Here is a 19,051-nt window from a genome sequence, read left to right as displayed (position 1 = left end):
GGCAAGAGAAGAGATTTTTGGAAAAAATACAGGTGAATGAGCAAGAAGGCAGAAAAAAGACAAGAATTCATGAAGAAAAAGAGAGCATGACAGGAAAGAGGAACCAAAAATCTACCTAACAGCAAACTAGAAAGCTCCTGCGGTTCCAAAAACAGGAGGGGCTTTTAATTTCATAACCGCAGTGCCCCACTGCGGGAGAGAATGCAAGTGTCCAGTACAAAGGACTTAACATTTCTTACATACTGCTTGACGGTAAAATTAATGGCAGCAAAGAATTCATTACGAATAAAATTAACAAACCATAATTTTGCTTCATTCATATTCAATGAGTCATGAATATGCAGTCCAGGAATGACAATGAATGCTGTACACATGTCATTTCTTCATACAAAATACAACAATGAACAACATTTATTTTCTTCACTTTTTTTCTTGAAACAAAAGGCATACAATACAAAATTCACATTGAAATTTTTCCTCCAATCAAAGCAATGACTGCAGACACATCTTTCGCTCTCCCACACATTCACATCCAGCAGTACCTAAACACAATCCCCCTTTGCAACCCCTCCCTCTCTCTCTCTCTCTCTCTCTCTCTCTCTCTCTATCTCTCTCTCTCTCTCTCATCACACCAACTTAAAATCCGCAATCACACTTTCTTGCAATCGACTGTAACGCACACACACCCCCCACCCTCATTTGAAGACTGTCAGTTTTTTGGGCTTCCGCTGTTTTAACCCCTTGACTGCCTTATGACGGGTTTACCCGTCATGCGCTTGTGCAGCCGCAGCGCCTTAGGACGAGTTTACCCGTCTTCTCCGTTCGGGAATTTTCCAGAAATGCTACGTCACTGCTGACACACAAATAGCAGCCAATGGCTTGGAAGGATACCTCATTCTCATGAATAAACATAAATGGTGACGTGGTTTTGCGTCTGAAGGCTATTTTCGGCCTTGGCGACAGGGTAGGAGAGAGAAATCTCGACTCGTCAAAATGGCTAACAGTGACAGTCGACCGGGCCCTAGTAGGGAAAAACAAAGCCGGACTGACGCTACAGGCGGTGCAAATGATTATGGATACTGACAGGGGAAGGGGGAGATCTTTCGGACGATTCGTTGGAAACAGGTAGATGACAGTGATTATAATCCTTTCTTGGAGCAAGCAAAACAGCCACCTGTGTTTGATCCACAGGCACCGAAAGATGCGCCGGACTGATTTGTCAAAAGTTCATATTTAAACATCATTATAAGCCAAACTAATTATTATTTCCATGATTAGACACTAAAAACAGATTCTTGGTTCAATTTCCTTTAAAAATAACATAGGTTTTACTTACCTACCTACTGCTAGTTTGGAGCTAGAATTTTTTGTGAATTATTACACCCCGAACTCCAATATTCCCTGGCAGTCAGGAATGCACATACGCAAGTTTTGATTGGCAGCGAAAGGGTTAAGGCCTTGTTTTCTCACATTCTCTCTTCATGCTGTCTGCAAATGTAGACCTCCATTTTAAGACTACCTCCATTTTCTGTTAAGATCTGATTTTCTCAGATTTCGTTAGGCTTCAAAGGGGGGTTGCACTGTATAAAGTTTATTCTGATTTTGTCTTTGCACTGACTGAACATCCTGGTCAGGTCATGTGAACAAGAAACGCAAGGCTCAACACTCGGCCTGGTCACCAAACAGGATCCAACCAATACAGTGAGCGTTCAACACAACTCCTGTTTAAGTGGGTATGTACTGCTTAAGTTCTGTTGCACTGCATAAATTCTCCTAAAAGAAGGGTAATAATGTCAGTGACATTGTCTTGCATGTAATAACAAGCTGCGCTGCTTTGAACTTGTAACTTTTCCACTTGCCAAACTCTATGTTAAACCTCTCATTTCCTTTCTGTTGTTTATTAACAAAACTAAAGTTTAATTTATTTTCGAATTTGAATCAATGAATGAAATGCATTTATTACTTGAGGCATACAAAACACATCGTACACATGTACACTTTCACCCAAACAACATCGCTTCATCCTGTTCACACAATGTACATTCTCTGAATGTCAGCTAAGACAGAGTGTCAGTCCACAAGCACCTCAGTGTGAAGTACACAAGCGCGAAGTGTCTGTGCTATCAGTTCATGAGCACCTCAATCTGAACGAGGCGAGCGTTAACGTCCCCAGGTAGTCTGTAGGGCAACATTCCAGCAAACATGATGAGTGTCTTGGCCTGGGACCTCAGGTAGTTAAGGAACTGAAACGGCAACATGAAATACTATGAACAGTCACAACGGCAACATGAAATACAATGAACACCGTCACAACGCAACATGAAATAAAATGAACACACCGTCACAACGGCAACGTGAATTACAATGAACACAGTCACAACGGCAACATGAAATACAATGAACACACAGTCACAACGGCAACGTGAAATACAATGAACACACAGTCACAACGGCAACATGAAATACAATGAACACACAGTCACAACGGCAACATGAAATACAATGAACACACAGTCACAACGGCAACGTGAAATACAATGAACACACAGTCACAACGGCAACATGAAATACAATGAACACACAGTCACAACGGCAACGTGAATTACAATGCACACAGTCACAACGGCAACATGAAATACAATGCACACAGTCACTTGTTTGTTTGTTTGTTTGTTTGCTTAACGTCCAGCCGACCACGAAGGGCCATATCAGGGCTGAGCTGCTTTGACATAACGTGCGCCACACACAAGACAGAAGTCGCAGCACAGGCTAATGAACACAGTCACAACGGCAACGTGAAATACAATGAACACAGTCACAACGGCAACATGAAATACAATGAACACGCAGTCACAACGGTAACGTGAAATACAATGAACACACAGTCACAACGGCAACGTGAAATACAATGAACACACAGTCACAACGGCAACATAAAATACAATGAACGCGCAGTCACAACGGCAACGTGAAATACAATGAACTCACAGTCACAACGGCAACGTGAAATACAATGAACACACAGTCACAACGGCAACATGAAATACAATGAACACGCAGTCACAACGGCAACATGAAATACAACAAACACAGTCATAACAGCAACTTGAAATACAATGAACTCAGTCACAACGGCAACATGAAATACAATGAACAGTCACAACGGCAACATGAAATACAATGAACACACAGTCACAACGACAACATGAAATACAATGAACTCAGTCACAACGGCAACATGAAATACAATGAACAGTCACAACGGCAACATGAAATACAATGAACACACAGTCACAACGACAACATGAAATACAATGTGTGGAGAAAGGGGTAGAATGCTGACAGTATGGAGAAGAAGGATGTGAGAGTGAGACATCCACTTAAAGAAACCGAGTGGAATCAATAGCTTCGCCAAGTCTTGACATGTCAACCAGCATGTCTAAAGGTGTCTGCCTTCGTGTGAAGACAATCATAGGAACCAGAATCATAGACGATCACACCAACTGCCACACGATCACACCAACTCCCACACGATTACACCAACATCCACACGATCGTAGAAGTCTGGACAGTTTTGTGGTGCTTTGTATGATTGCTTGGGCAGGCATGAAGGTAGCTTTAACATGTGTTCTCTGCTTGGAATAATGGCACCCATTGATACAATCTCTCTCACAAGTATCTTGGGAACACAGGAGTAAATACCTGCAGAGAGAATGTTGGCCAAAGCGGTAGCACTACAATCACAGTGTTACTCATCACTACAGGTCTATGAAATAAAGTAAGCATGTGAAGTAGAGAGCATGAGAAGAAGAGAGCATGTGAAGAAGAGACAGCATGTTAAGGCGGTACTCACTGTCTCCTTGCCCCCGTCCTTGATACCAGCCTGGCCTGGGACAGGACTGTGCACACTGCTGCTTCTGGTAGACACAAAGTGACACTCACTATCAGCACACAGCACTGATAGATACCATGCAAGACACAAAGACAAGATAATAATAATAATAATATTAATAATAATAATAATTGTCAGTAAGTACTGGTGTCACATGACTGATGTGAAACAGTTGATTGGCTAATGGCAATGCGCTTAAAACTTCCAGAGAGCGTATTCTTCCGCCTTTTTCCAAAGCGAGGCTGTGCCCCTTCTTTTAATTTGAGAAGATTCTTCTCATCCTCTGTGTTAGTGACATGTATCTTATCATCTCCCATTCTGATCAGTCATCGCTCAACGGCTATCGCCAGTTATCTCTCTGACCGGACGCTACAGTCCTACGCGAATCTATCAAAGCACGAATACAGAGTTATCTCCCATATAATTTTCGCGAGCACTGATCTAAATTTGAGATCGGTGTTCGCGAGATGAAAATGATTGCAGATTGGCCGACTTCGACAGTGATCTCCGTTCTGTTTTTCACAGTTATGATAAAGACATCATTCTAAGGTCAAAACAAGTCGAAATTATGGGACTGCTGCCGGAAGGAGACCGTAATATATGGTTTCATCACTGTCAACTGGTTACAGAAAAAATCGTCTGCTCCAGTGAGCGCCGAAACCAAACGGTTGATTATCACGTGACACTTTTGCCATATTTAGAGTTGTTTGCACAGTAAATACAGCCTCGAAAAACAGCTCGCTTGAAACTGTCTTACATATCAATTCCTTTGTAATTTAAAAATTACAAAACACCATGAAAAATCATTATCGACAATCGTGAATCTGCTTATATCAATAATACATTACAAAAAGCTCTAAATATGTAAACAAAAATTGGTTTCCTTGCCAGACAAGGAAACTCAAGGCATCCTGTCAGGGAGAGAATGAGCCGAACTCATTTTGACCAAATGATGCTTGACCCTAAATTTCCCGCGGCTAAAAGCAGAAGTGTTTTTTTCTGACAGATTTCATGCGCCTGTGTCACAGTGAATCTGCAGGGATGTTGCTACAAATTCATACCTATAGGACAAATGTCCTGAGTTCTTCAGCATCAATAGGACATTTGACCGCTTTCAGAAAGTTTAATAGGACATTATGAATTTGCGCCAAACAGCTTATAACACATTCCATGGAATTGTTCCAAAGTCATGCGCCCACACACACACGCACACACACACACACACACCCACGCGCGCGCGCTGTAGAACACACACATAATATAGTAAATACATCAACACAGTGTGCGTATAATGTTGTATTTGTTTAGTTTCAAAGAAACCACAAAAAAGAAACCAACATGAACAACTTCAGAGCTCTTACTTTGATTACAAACTGCATGATTTGGATAAAAGTTGAAAAACAAAATGATCGGTTTGATCTAATGCTGATCTTTTGCAGGCTTTAGGTTTTTTTTCAGCGGCATAATTCAGTGCTTCGTCTCGTATCGAAAACAAAAGCAGACGACAAATTTAGTCAGTTGGAGTTGTCTCCCGTACTCCTGTAGCATGCACTGATCTAAAAAATAATCCACTATTTTTAGATCAGTGCGCTGCAACGAGTCGGTTATACCCAAACGGCGCATACCGCAAACGGTTCGGGAATTCCCGACAAAAGAAAAGATCCGCACTAGGCACTTGCAACTTCAGTGTCAGCTGAACACGAGAGCGTTCAGTCTTTTAGAAGATTTGTATCTTGAAATGAAAATTAACGAATATCGCGCTGTCCGAAGGAATGGAGTACATATCGGACAATGACCAAGCTCAGGCTAAAACGATAGGACATCTGACTGACATGCGGCAATGTGAATCAGACATTTGGGGATTTTCATCGGTATATGTCCGATGTCCGACACCTAACGACATCCCTGAATCTGTAATCTGTGCCTCTTCTTTTGACTTCCGAACATTCTTCTCAGCCGCTGTGTTAGTGGCATGTAGCTTATCGTCTCCATATTACCAAACAATGATGCTTGACCTTAAAATGTCCCGCGGCTAAAAAGAGAAGGTTTTTTTTCTGACAGATTTCGAGTTGGACAAAGCAGCATTTGGACGTCGACTGATTCAATAGACTGTCTCACTCGAAAATGTAGCAGACGACACCATCAGTTCAGGACTGAAATGAACGGTTTTCGCATATTTCAAGACAACTACGATGTAAACAGAACACGCGAAGGCTTCAAAACATTCTTACCATGTAATCATAGCACCAACCGCCCAGATGAATGCAGGTACATTGCGAGAAATAACATGCCAACTTTATTTGTTTGCGAATGAGGGAACCAACGTGTCACTTTGAATCGTTTGACATCAGGGGACGTCACTCAGTTGCTTGGGGGTCGTTCATTTTTGTGGGAGCGTAGAACATTTCGGTACATGTTGTTTTTATACCAATAATTAATACTTAAGTGAAACTGTATGCTAACGGGTACATTTCGCACAACTGTAGCTCATACTGTTAGTTGCTAATCGATAAAACGGTACAGAGGGTAATCAAATCGTAAAATGCATGGTCGGCGATGAAACAGTCAATACCCCCGACATGTGCAAAGCCGACACACACAAAAAAGTAGATCTAACTCGACCTGTCCACAAGTTATCCAAACGCTGGCAGAAAAATGTGCCTTTTCAAACGTTCTAATCTGTTGTCGTTACTGACAATATCGTTATTGAAACAATCACAGTGCGCTAAGAGATTTATAGAGCAAATCTTCAAAATAATTACTGAACTCAGCGCTTTGCGCTTCGTTCAATAATTAATTTTCTCGATTTGCTCTATAAATCTCTTAGTGCACTGTGATGTTTCATTAACTTAAATAATAATAATAATCATAATAATGAGGATACTTATTGGACCAGGCAATATGGAGCACTTCGGAGGCAATAAGGCCATGTTTAACATAAGGAAGCAGAGGTTACCTGGTCTGGGTTTAAGAGATATTCAACAGAACAAGCAGCAGAACTGACCTGGTTTGGGTGTATTTGTTGTGAAGGAGAGTCATGGTCGCCAACAGTATGTCTGGCATGTTGCGTCGAATCTGCAACACACACACAGTGCAATAAGAGAAATAGTTCCCTTTTTCTCAAACAAAGCTACCGATGTACTGTTACCCACAGTTCCCAGTTCCTCAAATAAAGCTACCCATGTAATGTTACCCAAAGTTACAAATCCCTTATCTTCAAACAAAGCTACCCATGTAATGTTACCCAATGTTACAGTTCCCTTATCCTCAAAAAAAGCTTCCCATGTACTGCTACCCAATATTACAGTTCCATTTTCTCCTAAAACAAAGCTACCCATGTACTGGTACCTAATGTTACAGTTCCCTTTTCCTCAAAGCAAGCTACCCATTTACTGTTACCCAATGTTACAGTTCCCTTTTATTTAAAGCTACCCATGTACTGTACTCAATGTTACAGTTCCCTTTTTCTGAAACAAAAGCTACCCATGTACTGTTACCCAATGTTACAGTTCCATTTTCCTCTGACAAAGCTACCTATGTATCAGTGTTGTTCTCATGCCTCAGGTTTCGCCCACTGACGTATATTTTCTTGATCCGACGCATTGTTCTGACCTGTTTTGGACCTATACATATTTTCAATACAGGTCAAACTAAACTATTGTCCTCTGAGTCTGAGAACAACGCGGATGTACTGTAACATTCAGTCACAGTACATCAAACCTGAAAACAACACTGATGTACTGTGACTGAATCTTAGAGTCTATATTCTCTCTTCTTATATCATCAAACACATCCCTTTCAATTTATTTTCATCCACAATCCCAACAGAAGAACTCTGTCCAATGTCCCAGTGTTACACACCTCATCAGTGAAGTTTTTGAATCCATTCACTCTGTGTTCCACTTCATCAGGCTTAAAGGGGAGTAACTTCAGCTGTTTGACCGTCTAAAGGCATACAGAAATCAGAAAAGCATGAGGAAGACCGGAGGAGCACACATTCAAAACCCAACATACCTACACACACACACACACACACACACACCACAACACACACACACACGACCACACTCTCTCTCGTACATGCCTGTATACAAATACACACCAGACAGACAGACACAACACACACACACGTGCACACACACACATTCCGGGGGGCCCGGGTAGCTCAGGTGGTAGAGCACTGGACTTGTGATCGAGAGGTCGCTGGTTCGAATCCGGGCCGGGACGGACACGGGTCAACTTTATGTGCAGACCCAGAGACAGTATCCATCTCCCACCCCCGTGTCACCACAATGGCACGTTAAAGATCTTGGTCATTCTACCATAAGTGCAGATGGCTGATACCACCTAAACACGCACACATCAAAAAGCCGTGAGGGCATAAAACTTGAATCGTATAAACCAATTCATGTCCAATATAGGCAATTAAGACCTGACGGACAATAAGCCCCTTAAAATTTACTTTTTACTTTTACACATACACTCTCTCTCTCTACAGATAACTAAGAAACATGAGAAAAGGTCCACTGTGACTTACATCCAGTGCCTGGTCAATGGTCCCTGCGTGGTAGTGGTCAAAAAAGGTCATCAGGTCCAGCAGCAAAAAGAAAGTTCCGGAATTGGCCGCAGTGATGTTCTGTGGCACTGTTCTGTACCTGACAACAACAGTACCTTTTTAGTTAACAATTACACACTTTTTTTATACAGTGATGTTCTGTGGCACTGTTCTGTACCTGACAACAACAGTTCTTGCCCCTGTGTATGGGCTGGTTTTCTTTCACTTTATTTACTATTCTCTTTGTTTCTGCGTGTCACATATATAGTCCGTAAACCGCCGTTTGTGCTGTTAAATCACCTGCTGATTCCCCTACTTCCCTTATCTTCCTCAATTAAGCCTGGTTGTTCTCTCAGTGCACAGAGAGATAGACTGTAAGAGCTTTGTCCTTCCTTTAGTGACTTTTAATTTGTGAGCCTTATAGTTTCCACCCTTGTTTGTTCTTATTAATAGTTTGGCCTTTGCTAGGTAAGCCTTCAGCTTAATTGCTTCCTTTGTTTTAGTTGTAAGTTTTTGGTCCAAGGGAAAGAACCGCTGGAAAGTTACTTTTTCTAATCCCGTAGGTTGTCTTTCTTGACCCGTGTGTTCAATTATGTTGTACAAAGTCAGCGTGTCGTCAGTCCAGTTTTTACGTCATCATAAAACGTCACTGTTTTGTCGTCGTATTCGTTTCGCTCTCAGCGGCTTTTGTTTGGAGTAAACAGGGAGTGACTGCTTTTGTTTGGTTTTTGACGCCATATATAGGGTATGTACGCGTTTTCTTTAATGTTGTTTATAAAGATTTGCATGTACCATTGCTCTGTATCGTTCCTTAGCACCTGTTTTTGTCCAGAGCTGTATCCTTTGGTGTTCACTGTCTGTTAGTCACTCATTCTGTCTCCTTCTTTCTCTGTTCAGTATTTCTGTCTTTCTCATTTCTGCTTCTTTTTTTTGGCAGTGATTGAGTGCTGTAACTCCGTTTATATTGCCTTTTGTTAAACGTAACTTAGAAATGTTTTGATATGTAACGTTTTCTACTTTTTCCATTGATTGACATACTTATAAGTAATCTTCTTTCGGTGTGCGGTCGTCTTTCGCGTTGGGGCCGTGTTTTTCTCGAGTTTCGTTAACTTTTAAAGTGTAACTGTGTTTATTAAGTCTAAATCTTCGTTTCTGTTTGATCCGCTAAAGTTGCGTTTTTTTGTAAGGTTGAAATTCATAGTAAAGTTTCTATTTTCTTAGTGTGACCGTGGCCTTGACGCGTTCGGCTTTCGCACGCGTTTTTAGTTTTACATTTGCCGTGACGACGTTTTTTATAGTCTAGTATCGCTTCTGTTGCACTTGTGCAGTTTTCACCGGACGCAGATCAAAAGAACTAAATAAAACGAGCCAAAGAAAAACATCTGTGTTCCGCGTTGTCCCTTAGTCAAAAACAGAGAGAAGCCGCGAGTACAGTGAAAACCCATATGGTCGGGGGACAAGACCACCAAGACAGCAAGTATTAATACGATGGACCCCACTGACGCCGTCCAGGATTTTGCTCAGCGCAGAACACTGAGTGTACACAGCTTGAAGTCGACTTCATCGACAGGCTCGAAAAGGCTAATTTTGAAGTCAGACCTCGCTGCCATGAGAGTGCGTCAGCAAGCTAGGACCGAGTTGGAGCAGAGACAAAGAGCTGTATTAGAAATGCAGCGAAGAATAGAGGAAGAGGATGCTCAAAGGAAAGTACAGGAAGCAGAGAAAACGAGAAAAATGAACGAGATGAAAGACCGGCTGTCGAGACTTAAAACAGAAAATGAGCAAGTCATGATGAATGTGGAATTGGAAGCTATTCAAGCTGCCGCCGCTGTCCTTGATGAAGAGTATAAGGATGAAAATCACTCTTCACTGTCCGAGCTTCCAGCGCTGAATCGAGTGCGCGACCTGTACCTTGGTCGCACTGGTGGAAGTCTGGTGCCAGGAGCTGACGTAGTCGCGGCTGATAGATCTTTTAATGCTACGTCTGACTCTCACCCCCAGGGTGACAAGTTCCAAGGCATCAGGCAAACCAGCAAGTCTCAAGACACACGTAAAGAGACTATGCTTACATCTCAGCAAAACCCATTTCCTGCAAGGAAGGAAAGCCCACAGCATTATAACGGCACGACGTATTATGGTGCGCCTCCTCCCTGGAACCAGGACCACGCTTATGACCAGCGTCTGTCCAACCAAGCTCTTCCCTTCGTGCCCGCATACGCAAACCCTAGCTCCGACCCGCATTCGGCAGAGTCGCAAACTCTGGTGAAGTCTCTAGCGGAGGCTCTCACAATATCGAGACTTCCTATTCCACGGCCTACTGTTTTCAAGGGAGATCCGCTGTCTTACCCAGCGTGGATTGCGGCATTTCAACACCTAGTCCGCAGCGACGCCGTGAGGCCTGAAGACAAGATGCTAATCCTGAGAGACCACGTAGAAGGCCCGGCGAAGGAGGCTGTGGGTGACCTGTATTACGAACTTAGCGAAACATCATACACGAGAGCCTTGGACATCTTGAAGGACCGCTTCGGTGAAGATTATACGATCTCGGAGTCCCTCAAGGAGAAGCTGGAGAGCTGGCCAGAGATAAAGTCAAATGACTGTACCGCACTGACCTGCTTCGCCGACTACTTGCGTCAATGTCAAGCGATGTCCAAGAAGATTCGAGGTCTGAGCATTCTCGATGACCCGTCGTACATCAACAGGCTGGTTCAGAAGATACCTCGTCCGCTCATGCACACCTGGTCACGGAAAGTGGAAGCCATGAAGAGAGATACCCGCTTGTACCCTAGTTTCCAATACTTCGTCGACTTTCTTCACTTTGAAAGTAGCGCCCTCAAGCACGTGCCCTCGCTGGGGCCTAAGAAGCCAGTGATGCAGGACCCCGCAGCGGACAAAGCAGGCAGATCGGTCGGCAGTTTCAGCACCAACCTACACTCCCAAGAAGAAGGTCGATGCGAGACAGCTGCTGCTGAAGAGAAGTCAAACTCAAACGACTCTGCAAGTCAAGGTCAATTTAGAAAGCCGACTTGCCTATTCTGCAAGGAGATGCACTTCCTATCTCAGTGCCAGAAATTCGCCTCAATCCCCTACAGGGAAAGAAAGGAGACTGCGATGAAGGAGCGCCTGTGCTTCAGGTGTCTCCGTTCTACCCACCGTGCACGAGACTGCAAGTTGACCGTTACTTGCCAAAAATGCAAAGGAAAACATGTCACCGGGATGCACGACCCTGATTATAACCCTAATTCTAAAGAGAACAACCATGCGGAACAAGCCCAGAGAGCAAGTGCGTATTGCGCTGTAGGTCAAGAACGGGTGGAGACAGATGTCGATGCACCGAGGTGCCTGAAAACTGAAAATTCTGACGAGCAACACGTCGCAGGAAGATTCTACTCCCTGTACATTCCTGTCTACGTCTCCGCAAGGTCCCATCCCGAGAAGGAAGAACTAGTATACGCCATGCTAGACACCATGAGCGACACGTCCTTTGTCCTTGACACAGTAGCTGAAAAGCTTGACCTTGATAAACGAGATGCTGTCCTCACCCTCTCGACACTCACGACGTCCAAAGAAACCGTACGGTGTCACGCCCTTTCAGACCTGAGAGTAAGAGCATACAACGCCCAAGACTTCATTGACGTCCCGACAGCATACTCTCAAGAAGAACTCTGTGTGGACAAAAGACACGTTCCCACTTGTGAAGTCGTGAAAAACATTCCTCATCTGAGCCATCTGAGTGAGCAGTTCCCGCCCTTCCTTGACGTTCCCATAGGTCTCTTGTTGGGAGTGAACGTTTCAGAAGCGCTGCGCCCCCTACAGATTGAGTACGGTGACCCAGGTTTGCCATACGCCCAGAGAACGCGACTTGGATGGGGCATACTTGGACAGATGCCCGCCAACTACGACAAGGAACCTGACCATGCCGCTCAAGTGTTTCGCATCAAACAGGAAAAAACAGCAGGAAGCTCACTGCACAATGGGTCGATCGGGTTTCGCACAAAGGAAGCCACAAATGAACAACTGATCAAGATGATGGAACAAGACTTTGCTTGCCCTAACGAACAGCCGTTATCACAAGAAGACCATCGATTCATAAAGATCCTGACTGAGAACACCAAGGTCAATGATGAGGGACATTATGAGCTGCCTCTCCCTTTCAAGCAAGACGACCCAAAACTGCCAAACAACCGTCATGTCGCGCTACGCCGACTCATGAACCTTAAACGAAGGTTTCAGAAAGACGACCAGCACTTTCTTCTGTACAAAAACTTTGTCCAAGATATGGTCAAGCAGGGCGATGCTGAGATTATCCCCAACGACGAGCTGCAGACAGACTCCTGCTGGTACATTCCGCACCATGGGGTTTACAACCCTAACAAACCAGGCAAAGTGAGGGTGGTGTTTGACTGCGCCGCTCAATGCCAAGGAACTAATATCAACGACCACCTTCTGACAGGCCCTGACTTGTTGAATTCACTCATCGGAGTTCTCTGCCGGTTCAGACTGAAACCCGTGGCAGTGACATGCGACGTTGAACGCATGTTTCACCAGTTCCATGTTGCCCCAAGACACCGAGACTACCTACGATTCTTGTGGTGGCCTGACAATGACCTAAACCAAGAGCCAAAGGATTACAGGATGAGAGTACACCTGTTTGGAGCGGCATCGTCACCAGGCTGCGCAAATTTTGCCCTGAGGCGGCTGGCTCAGGACAATTCCCATCTCAACCCACAGGCTGCAGAGTTCATCCAGAGAGACTTCTACGTTGATGACGGCCTCCACTCGAACGACAACGTTTCAGATGCCGTTGATGTCCTTGAAGGCGCACGTCAAATCTGCAAGGAAGGAAGTCTGAGGCTGCACAAAATAGCCTCAAACGAACCCAAGGTGCTGACGAGTTTCCCCCCTTCTGAAGTTGTTCAAATTGTTCAGGTGAACAAGGACCTGAAAACAGAAGGCTCAGCGGAAAGAGCTCTGGGAGTGAGATGGACTCTTGCGACAGACTCTTTGAACTTTCTCAACAAACCAAACAACCAACCATCGACAAAGAGGGGCGTACTTTCTACAGTCGCCTCCATATTCGATCCCCTCGGACTGATCTCTCCCGTGGTGCTCAGGGGAAGAATGATTCTGCAAGAGGCCTGCAAGAGTGGTCTTGATTGGGACCAAGCACTTCCTGTCGAGCTGGCAGTAAAGTGGAGTGAGTGGCTATGTGACGTCACTGCCCTTTCAACGATATCCATCCCACGCTACTACTTCCCCGAGTCAGTCTTGCCATGGCGCCTGGTAGAGTTTCACCACTTTGCAGATGCCTCCACTGTCGGTTATGGAGAGTGCTCCTACCTCAGGATTGTTGACAAACAAGGAAGACCTCACTGCGCCGTCGTCATGGCCAAATCTAAGGTGGCTCCCGTCCGTTCTGTCACTGTGCCACGTCTTGAACTTCAGGCTGCTGTCCTCTCAGTGAAGATCGCTCGCTTTCTTCAAAGGGAGTTTGCACATCTCCATGCTCTACATCACTTTTGGTCTGATTCGAGAGTCGTACTTGGCTACCTGTACAATGAAAGCAAGAGATTCCACACGTTTGTGGCCAATCGCATCCAGCAAATCCTGGAGTTCAGCAAGCCCCAACAATGGCATCATGTGGCATCGAAGGAAAACCCTGCTGATCACGCTTCCAGAGGCTTGAGCGTGGCTGAATTGAAGAACTCGAACTGGCATTCAGGACCTGAATTTCTCAAGCGTGAACCAGTGTCGTACGAGGTGCCAGACGTTTCAGTCGCTCATGATGACGCTGAAGTCAAAGCGTACCAAACAAAGGTCCAGGTTGAGACGCACAGCGACTGCGAAGAAATCGTCAGGAGATTTTCATCACTGAACAGACTGATCCGGGTTGTCACACGTCTGTTGTCATGGGCCAAACGAGTTCGGCAAAGGAGAATGACAAGAGCAGCTGCCACGCCCTTGTCGTTAACGTCACAAGATTTGGCCTTCAAGAAAATCGTCATCAGCATCCAAGAGCAGCACTACCCCTCAGGTCAAAGAACGACTCATCCGGAGCTGCGTCGGCTTGACGCCTTTACGGATCACGAGGGTTTTTTGAGAGTGGGTGGACGAATCGATCACTCTTCAGACACGTACGAAGTAAAGCACCCCATCATCCTCCCCAAGGACAGTCACATGTCACTGCTGCTGGCTAGACACCATCACACCAAGGTCGCACATATGGGAAGAACAACCACTATGAGCTCTCTTTTGTCCAATGGTATCTGGATTTGTGGTGCCAGAAAGGTCGTTTCATCAGTCATACATCGGTGCATTCACTGCGCCCGATTAAGAGGAAGACCAAGCTCTCAGAAAATGGCCAATCTTCCCAGTGACAGAGTCGAAGCCGCCCCGCCCTTCACAAACACTGGTCTTGACTGTTTCGGCCCTTTCGAAGTCAAGGAAGGAAGAAGGAATGTGAAGAGATACGGCCTTATATTGACATGCCTCGCCTCCAGAGCCGTCCACTTAGAGACACTGGAAGACCTCTCCACTGACGCCTTCATCTGTGGGCTCCGAAGATTCATTGCCATACGCGGTAATGTGAAGCTGATACGCTGTGACAGGGGCACCAATTTCATTGGTGCTGACAGAGAGCTACGCCAAGCCTTCAAGGAGATGGACAAGATGAAAGTTGACGAGGCCATGTTACAGAGGGGATGCGTGTTCGCCTTCAACCCTCCATCCGCCAGTCATTTCGGTGGAGTGTGGGAGAGGCTCATTCGTACTGTCCGTCAAGTCCTCGCTGGCTTGCTGTGTGAACACTCTGAAAAGCTGTCGACTGTGACTCTCGCCACTCTTCTACACGAGGTCGCCGCCATCATCAACAACCGGCCCTTGTGTACACAGGATCTGGAAGATCCCACCTCCCTCGACCCTTTGACCCCCAATCACCTTCTGACGCTCAAACCCGAGCCCGTGTTTCCCCCTCCTGGCGAGTTCAAGAGACAGGATCTGTACTCCAGAAAACGATGGCGTCGTGTGCAGTACCTCGCTGAACAGTTTTGGGCTCGTTGGAGAGGAGAGTACATTGCGTCTCTGCAGAGGCGCCGTAAGTGGTTCCACCAGAAGGATGTCCCGAAGGAAGACGACGTCGTTCTGCTGATGGACGAAGGGAACCCACGCGGCTCCTGGAAGCTCGCCAGAGTGAAGAAGGTCTATCCAGGTCATGACGGGCTGGTTCGCTCGGTCCAAATCCAGCTGGGTGTGACTAGCAAGGACCGCAAGGGAAACCTGGTTGTCCACCATACGTCGCTTGACAGGCCTATTCACAAACTGATACCGTTGTCTGTGTACGACAAGTGACACTTCGTTGATTGCTGAACACTGTTGTCTGTAAAGAGACAAATGAAGCCTAAGAAGTGCTTTGAGACTGAGTATCCTTTGTCTTCGGGTTTGATTCATGTGTTTCATGATTACAGCTATAACAGTATTTTGAGTCTGCCTTTTGAGTCGTTACCAGGGTCTAAATACTGATCGTTTCCTAAATCATAGGAATATTCTAATGAGGTGAAGGTCTGTAGCAACTATGAGACGTAGTTGACCAGTCAATTGTATCGTAAGGTAACCAAGCATCATAGTTATGATGTAATTGGTTTTGAACGTAAATATTGTGAGAAATGTTTGGTCGCGCTAAAACAAATTTGGCGTGGTATTTGAAGTATCGTAAGGTAACCAAGCATCATAGTTATGATGTAATTGGTTTTGAACGTAAATATTGTGAGGAATTCAGTTTGGTCGCGCTAAAACAAATTTGGCGTGGTATTTGAAGTATCGTAAGGTAACCAAGCATCATAGTTATGATGTAATTGGTTTTGAACGTAAAGATTGTGAGGATTTTTTGGTCGCGCTAAAACAAATTTGGCGTAGTATTTGAACTGATTTTAAGTCTCGTTCTGGCACTTTGAAGTAACCCTGTTAACCCCTTTTTTGGTTGACTCTGAGGTGTCAAGGCCGGGGGTGTTCTTGCCCCTGTGTATGGGCTGGTTTTCTTTCACTTTATTTACTATTCTCTTTGTTTCTGCGTGTCACATATATAGTCCGTAAACCGCCGTTTGTGCTGTTAAATCACCTGCTGATTCCCCTACTTCTCTTATCTTCCTCAATTAAGCCTGGTTGTTCTCTCAGTGCACAGAGAGATAGACTGTAAGAGCTTTGTCCTTCCTTTAGTGACTTTTAATTTGTGAGCCTTATAGTTTCCACCCTTGTTTGTTCTTATTAATCGTTTGGCCTTTGCTAGGTAAGCCTTCAGCTTAATTGCTTCCTTTGTTTTAGTTGTAAGTTTTTGGTCCAAGGGAAAGAACCGCTGGAAAGTTACTTTTTCTAATCCCGTAGGTTGTCTTTCTTGACCCGTGTGTTCAATTATGTTGTACAAAGTCAGCGTGTCGTCAGTCCAGTTTTTACGTCATCATAAAACGTCACTGTTTTGTCGTCGTATTCGTTTCGCTCTCAGCGGCTTTTGTTTGGAGTAAACAGGGAGTGACTGCTTTTGTTTGGTTTTTGACGCCATATATAGGGTATGTACGCGTTTTCTTTAATGTTGTTTATAAAGATTTGCATGTACCATTGCTCTGTATCGTTCCTTAGCACCTGTTTTTGTCCAGAGCTGTATCCTTTGGTGTTCACTGTCTGTTAGTCACTCATTCTGTCTCCTTCTTTCTCTGTTCAGTATTTCTGTCTTTCTCATTTCTGCTTCTTTTTTTTGGCAGTGATTGAGTGCTGTAACTCCGTTTATATTGCCTTTTGTTAAACGTAACTTAGAAATGTTTTGATATGTAACGTTTTCTACTTTTTCCATTGATTGACATACTTATAAGTAATCTTCTTTCGGTGTGCGGTCGTCTTTCGCGTTGGGGCCGTGTTTTTCTCGAGTTTCGTTAACTTTTAAAGTGTAACTGTGTTTATTAAGTCTAAATCTTCGTTTCTGTTTGATCCGCTAAAGTTGCGTTTTTTTGTAAGGTTGAAATTCATAGTAAAGTTTCTATTTTCTTAGTGTGACCGTGGCCTTGACGCGTTCGGCTTTCGCACGCGTTTTTAGTTTTACATTTGCCGTGACGACGTTTTTTATAGTCTAGTATCGCTTCTGTTGCACTTGTGCAGTTTTCACCGGACGCAGATCAAAAGAACTAAATAAAACGAGCCAAAGAAAAACATCTGTGTTCCGCGTTGTCCCTTAGTCAAAAACAGAGAGAAGCCGCGAGTACAACAACAGTACCTTGTTAGTTAACAATTATACATTTTTTTATACAGTGATGTTCTGTGGCACTGTTCTGTACCTGACAACAACAGTACCTTGTTAGTTAACAATTATACATTTTTTTATACAGTGATGTTCTGTGGCACTGTTCTGTACCTGACAACAACAGTACCTTGTTAGTTAACAATTATACATTTTTTTATACAGTGATGTTCTGTGGCACTGTTCTGTACCTGACAACAACAGTACCTTGTTAGTTAACAATTATACATTTTTTTTATACAGTGATGTTCTGTGGCACTGTTCTGTACCTGACAACAACAGTACCTTGTTAGTTAACAATTATACATTTTTTTATACAGTGATGTTCTGTGGCACTGTTCTGTACCTGACAACAACAGTACCTTGTTAGTTAACAATTATACATTTTTTTTATACAGTGATGTTCTGTGGCACTGTTCTGTACCTGACAACAACAGTACCTTGTTAGTTAACAATTATACATTTTTTTATACAGTGATGTTCTGTGGCACTGTTCTGTACCTGACAACAACAGTACCTTGTCAGTTAACAATTATACATTTTTTTATACAGTGATGTTCTGTGGCACTGTTCTGTACCTGACAACAACAGTACCTTTTTAGTTAACAATTACACACTTTTTTTATACAGTGATGTTCTGTGGCACTGTTCTGTACCTGACAACAACAGTACCTTTTTAGTTAACAATTACACACTTTTTTTATACAGTGATGTTCTGTGGCACTGTTCTGTACCTGACAACAACAGTACCTTGTTAGTTAACAATTACACACTTTTTTTATACAGTGATGTTCTGTGATACTGTTCTGTACCTGACAACAACAGTACCTTGTTAGTTAACAATTACACACTTTTTTTATACAGTGATGTTCTGTGGTACTGTTCTTTGCCTGACAAGAGTCCCTCGTTAGTTTACACACATTTCTATTCCATTTGCTCTGGTCTGTCTGTAGCTGAAACACCACTTCCCTCGTTAGTTTACTGAAACACCACTTCCCTCGTTAGTTTACACACATTTCTATTCCATTTGCTCTGGTCTGTCTGTAGCTGAAACACCACTTCCCTCGTTAGTTTACACACATTTATATTCCATTTGCTCTGGTCTGTCTGTAGCTGAAACACCACTTCCCTCGTTAGTTTACACACATTTCTATTCCATTTGCTCTGGTCTGTCTGTCACTGAAACACCACTTCCCTCGTTAGTTTACACACATTTATATTCCATTTGCTCTGGTCTGTCTGTAGCTGAAACACCACTTCCCTCGTTAGTTTACACACATGACTGGGTGGCCGAGTGGTAACGCACTTGCGCTCGGAATCAAGA

General features: G+C 44.0%; 1 protein-coding gene across 1 annotated transcript in view; it reads right to left on the bottom strand.

The window, feature by feature from the left end:
• Positions 1–410: 410 nt before the first annotated feature.
• LOC138972827 (nuclear pore complex protein Nup93-like) overlaps positions 411–19,051 on the bottom strand; it is a 39,223-nt gene continuing 20,582 nt past the window's right edge. Inside the window, exons 19-23 of the mRNA XM_070345496.1 lie at positions 8,430–8,547; positions 7,754–7,837; positions 6,897–6,967; positions 3,854–3,917; positions 411–2,243 (exon numbers count right to left, since the gene is read on the bottom strand). Coding sequence (XP_070201597.1) covers positions 2,124–2,243; positions 3,854–3,917; positions 6,897–6,967; positions 7,754–7,837; positions 8,430–8,547 — 457 coding nt within the window. The 3' untranslated portion in view covers positions 411–2,123. The remainder of the gene's footprint in view (positions 2,244–3,853; positions 3,918–6,896; positions 6,968–7,753; positions 7,838–8,429; positions 8,548–19,051) is intronic.

Source organism: Littorina saxatilis, linkage group LG1 (assembly GCF_037325665.1).
Source record: "Littorina saxatilis isolate snail1 linkage group LG1, US_GU_Lsax_2.0, whole genome shotgun sequence".
In the NCBI taxonomy this organism is placed as follows: domain Eukaryota; kingdom Metazoa; phylum Mollusca; class Gastropoda; order Littorinimorpha; family Littorinidae; genus Littorina; species Littorina saxatilis.
Note: the sequence above shows the minus strand (reverse complement) of the source record. Positions and strands in the feature narration are given on the sequence as shown.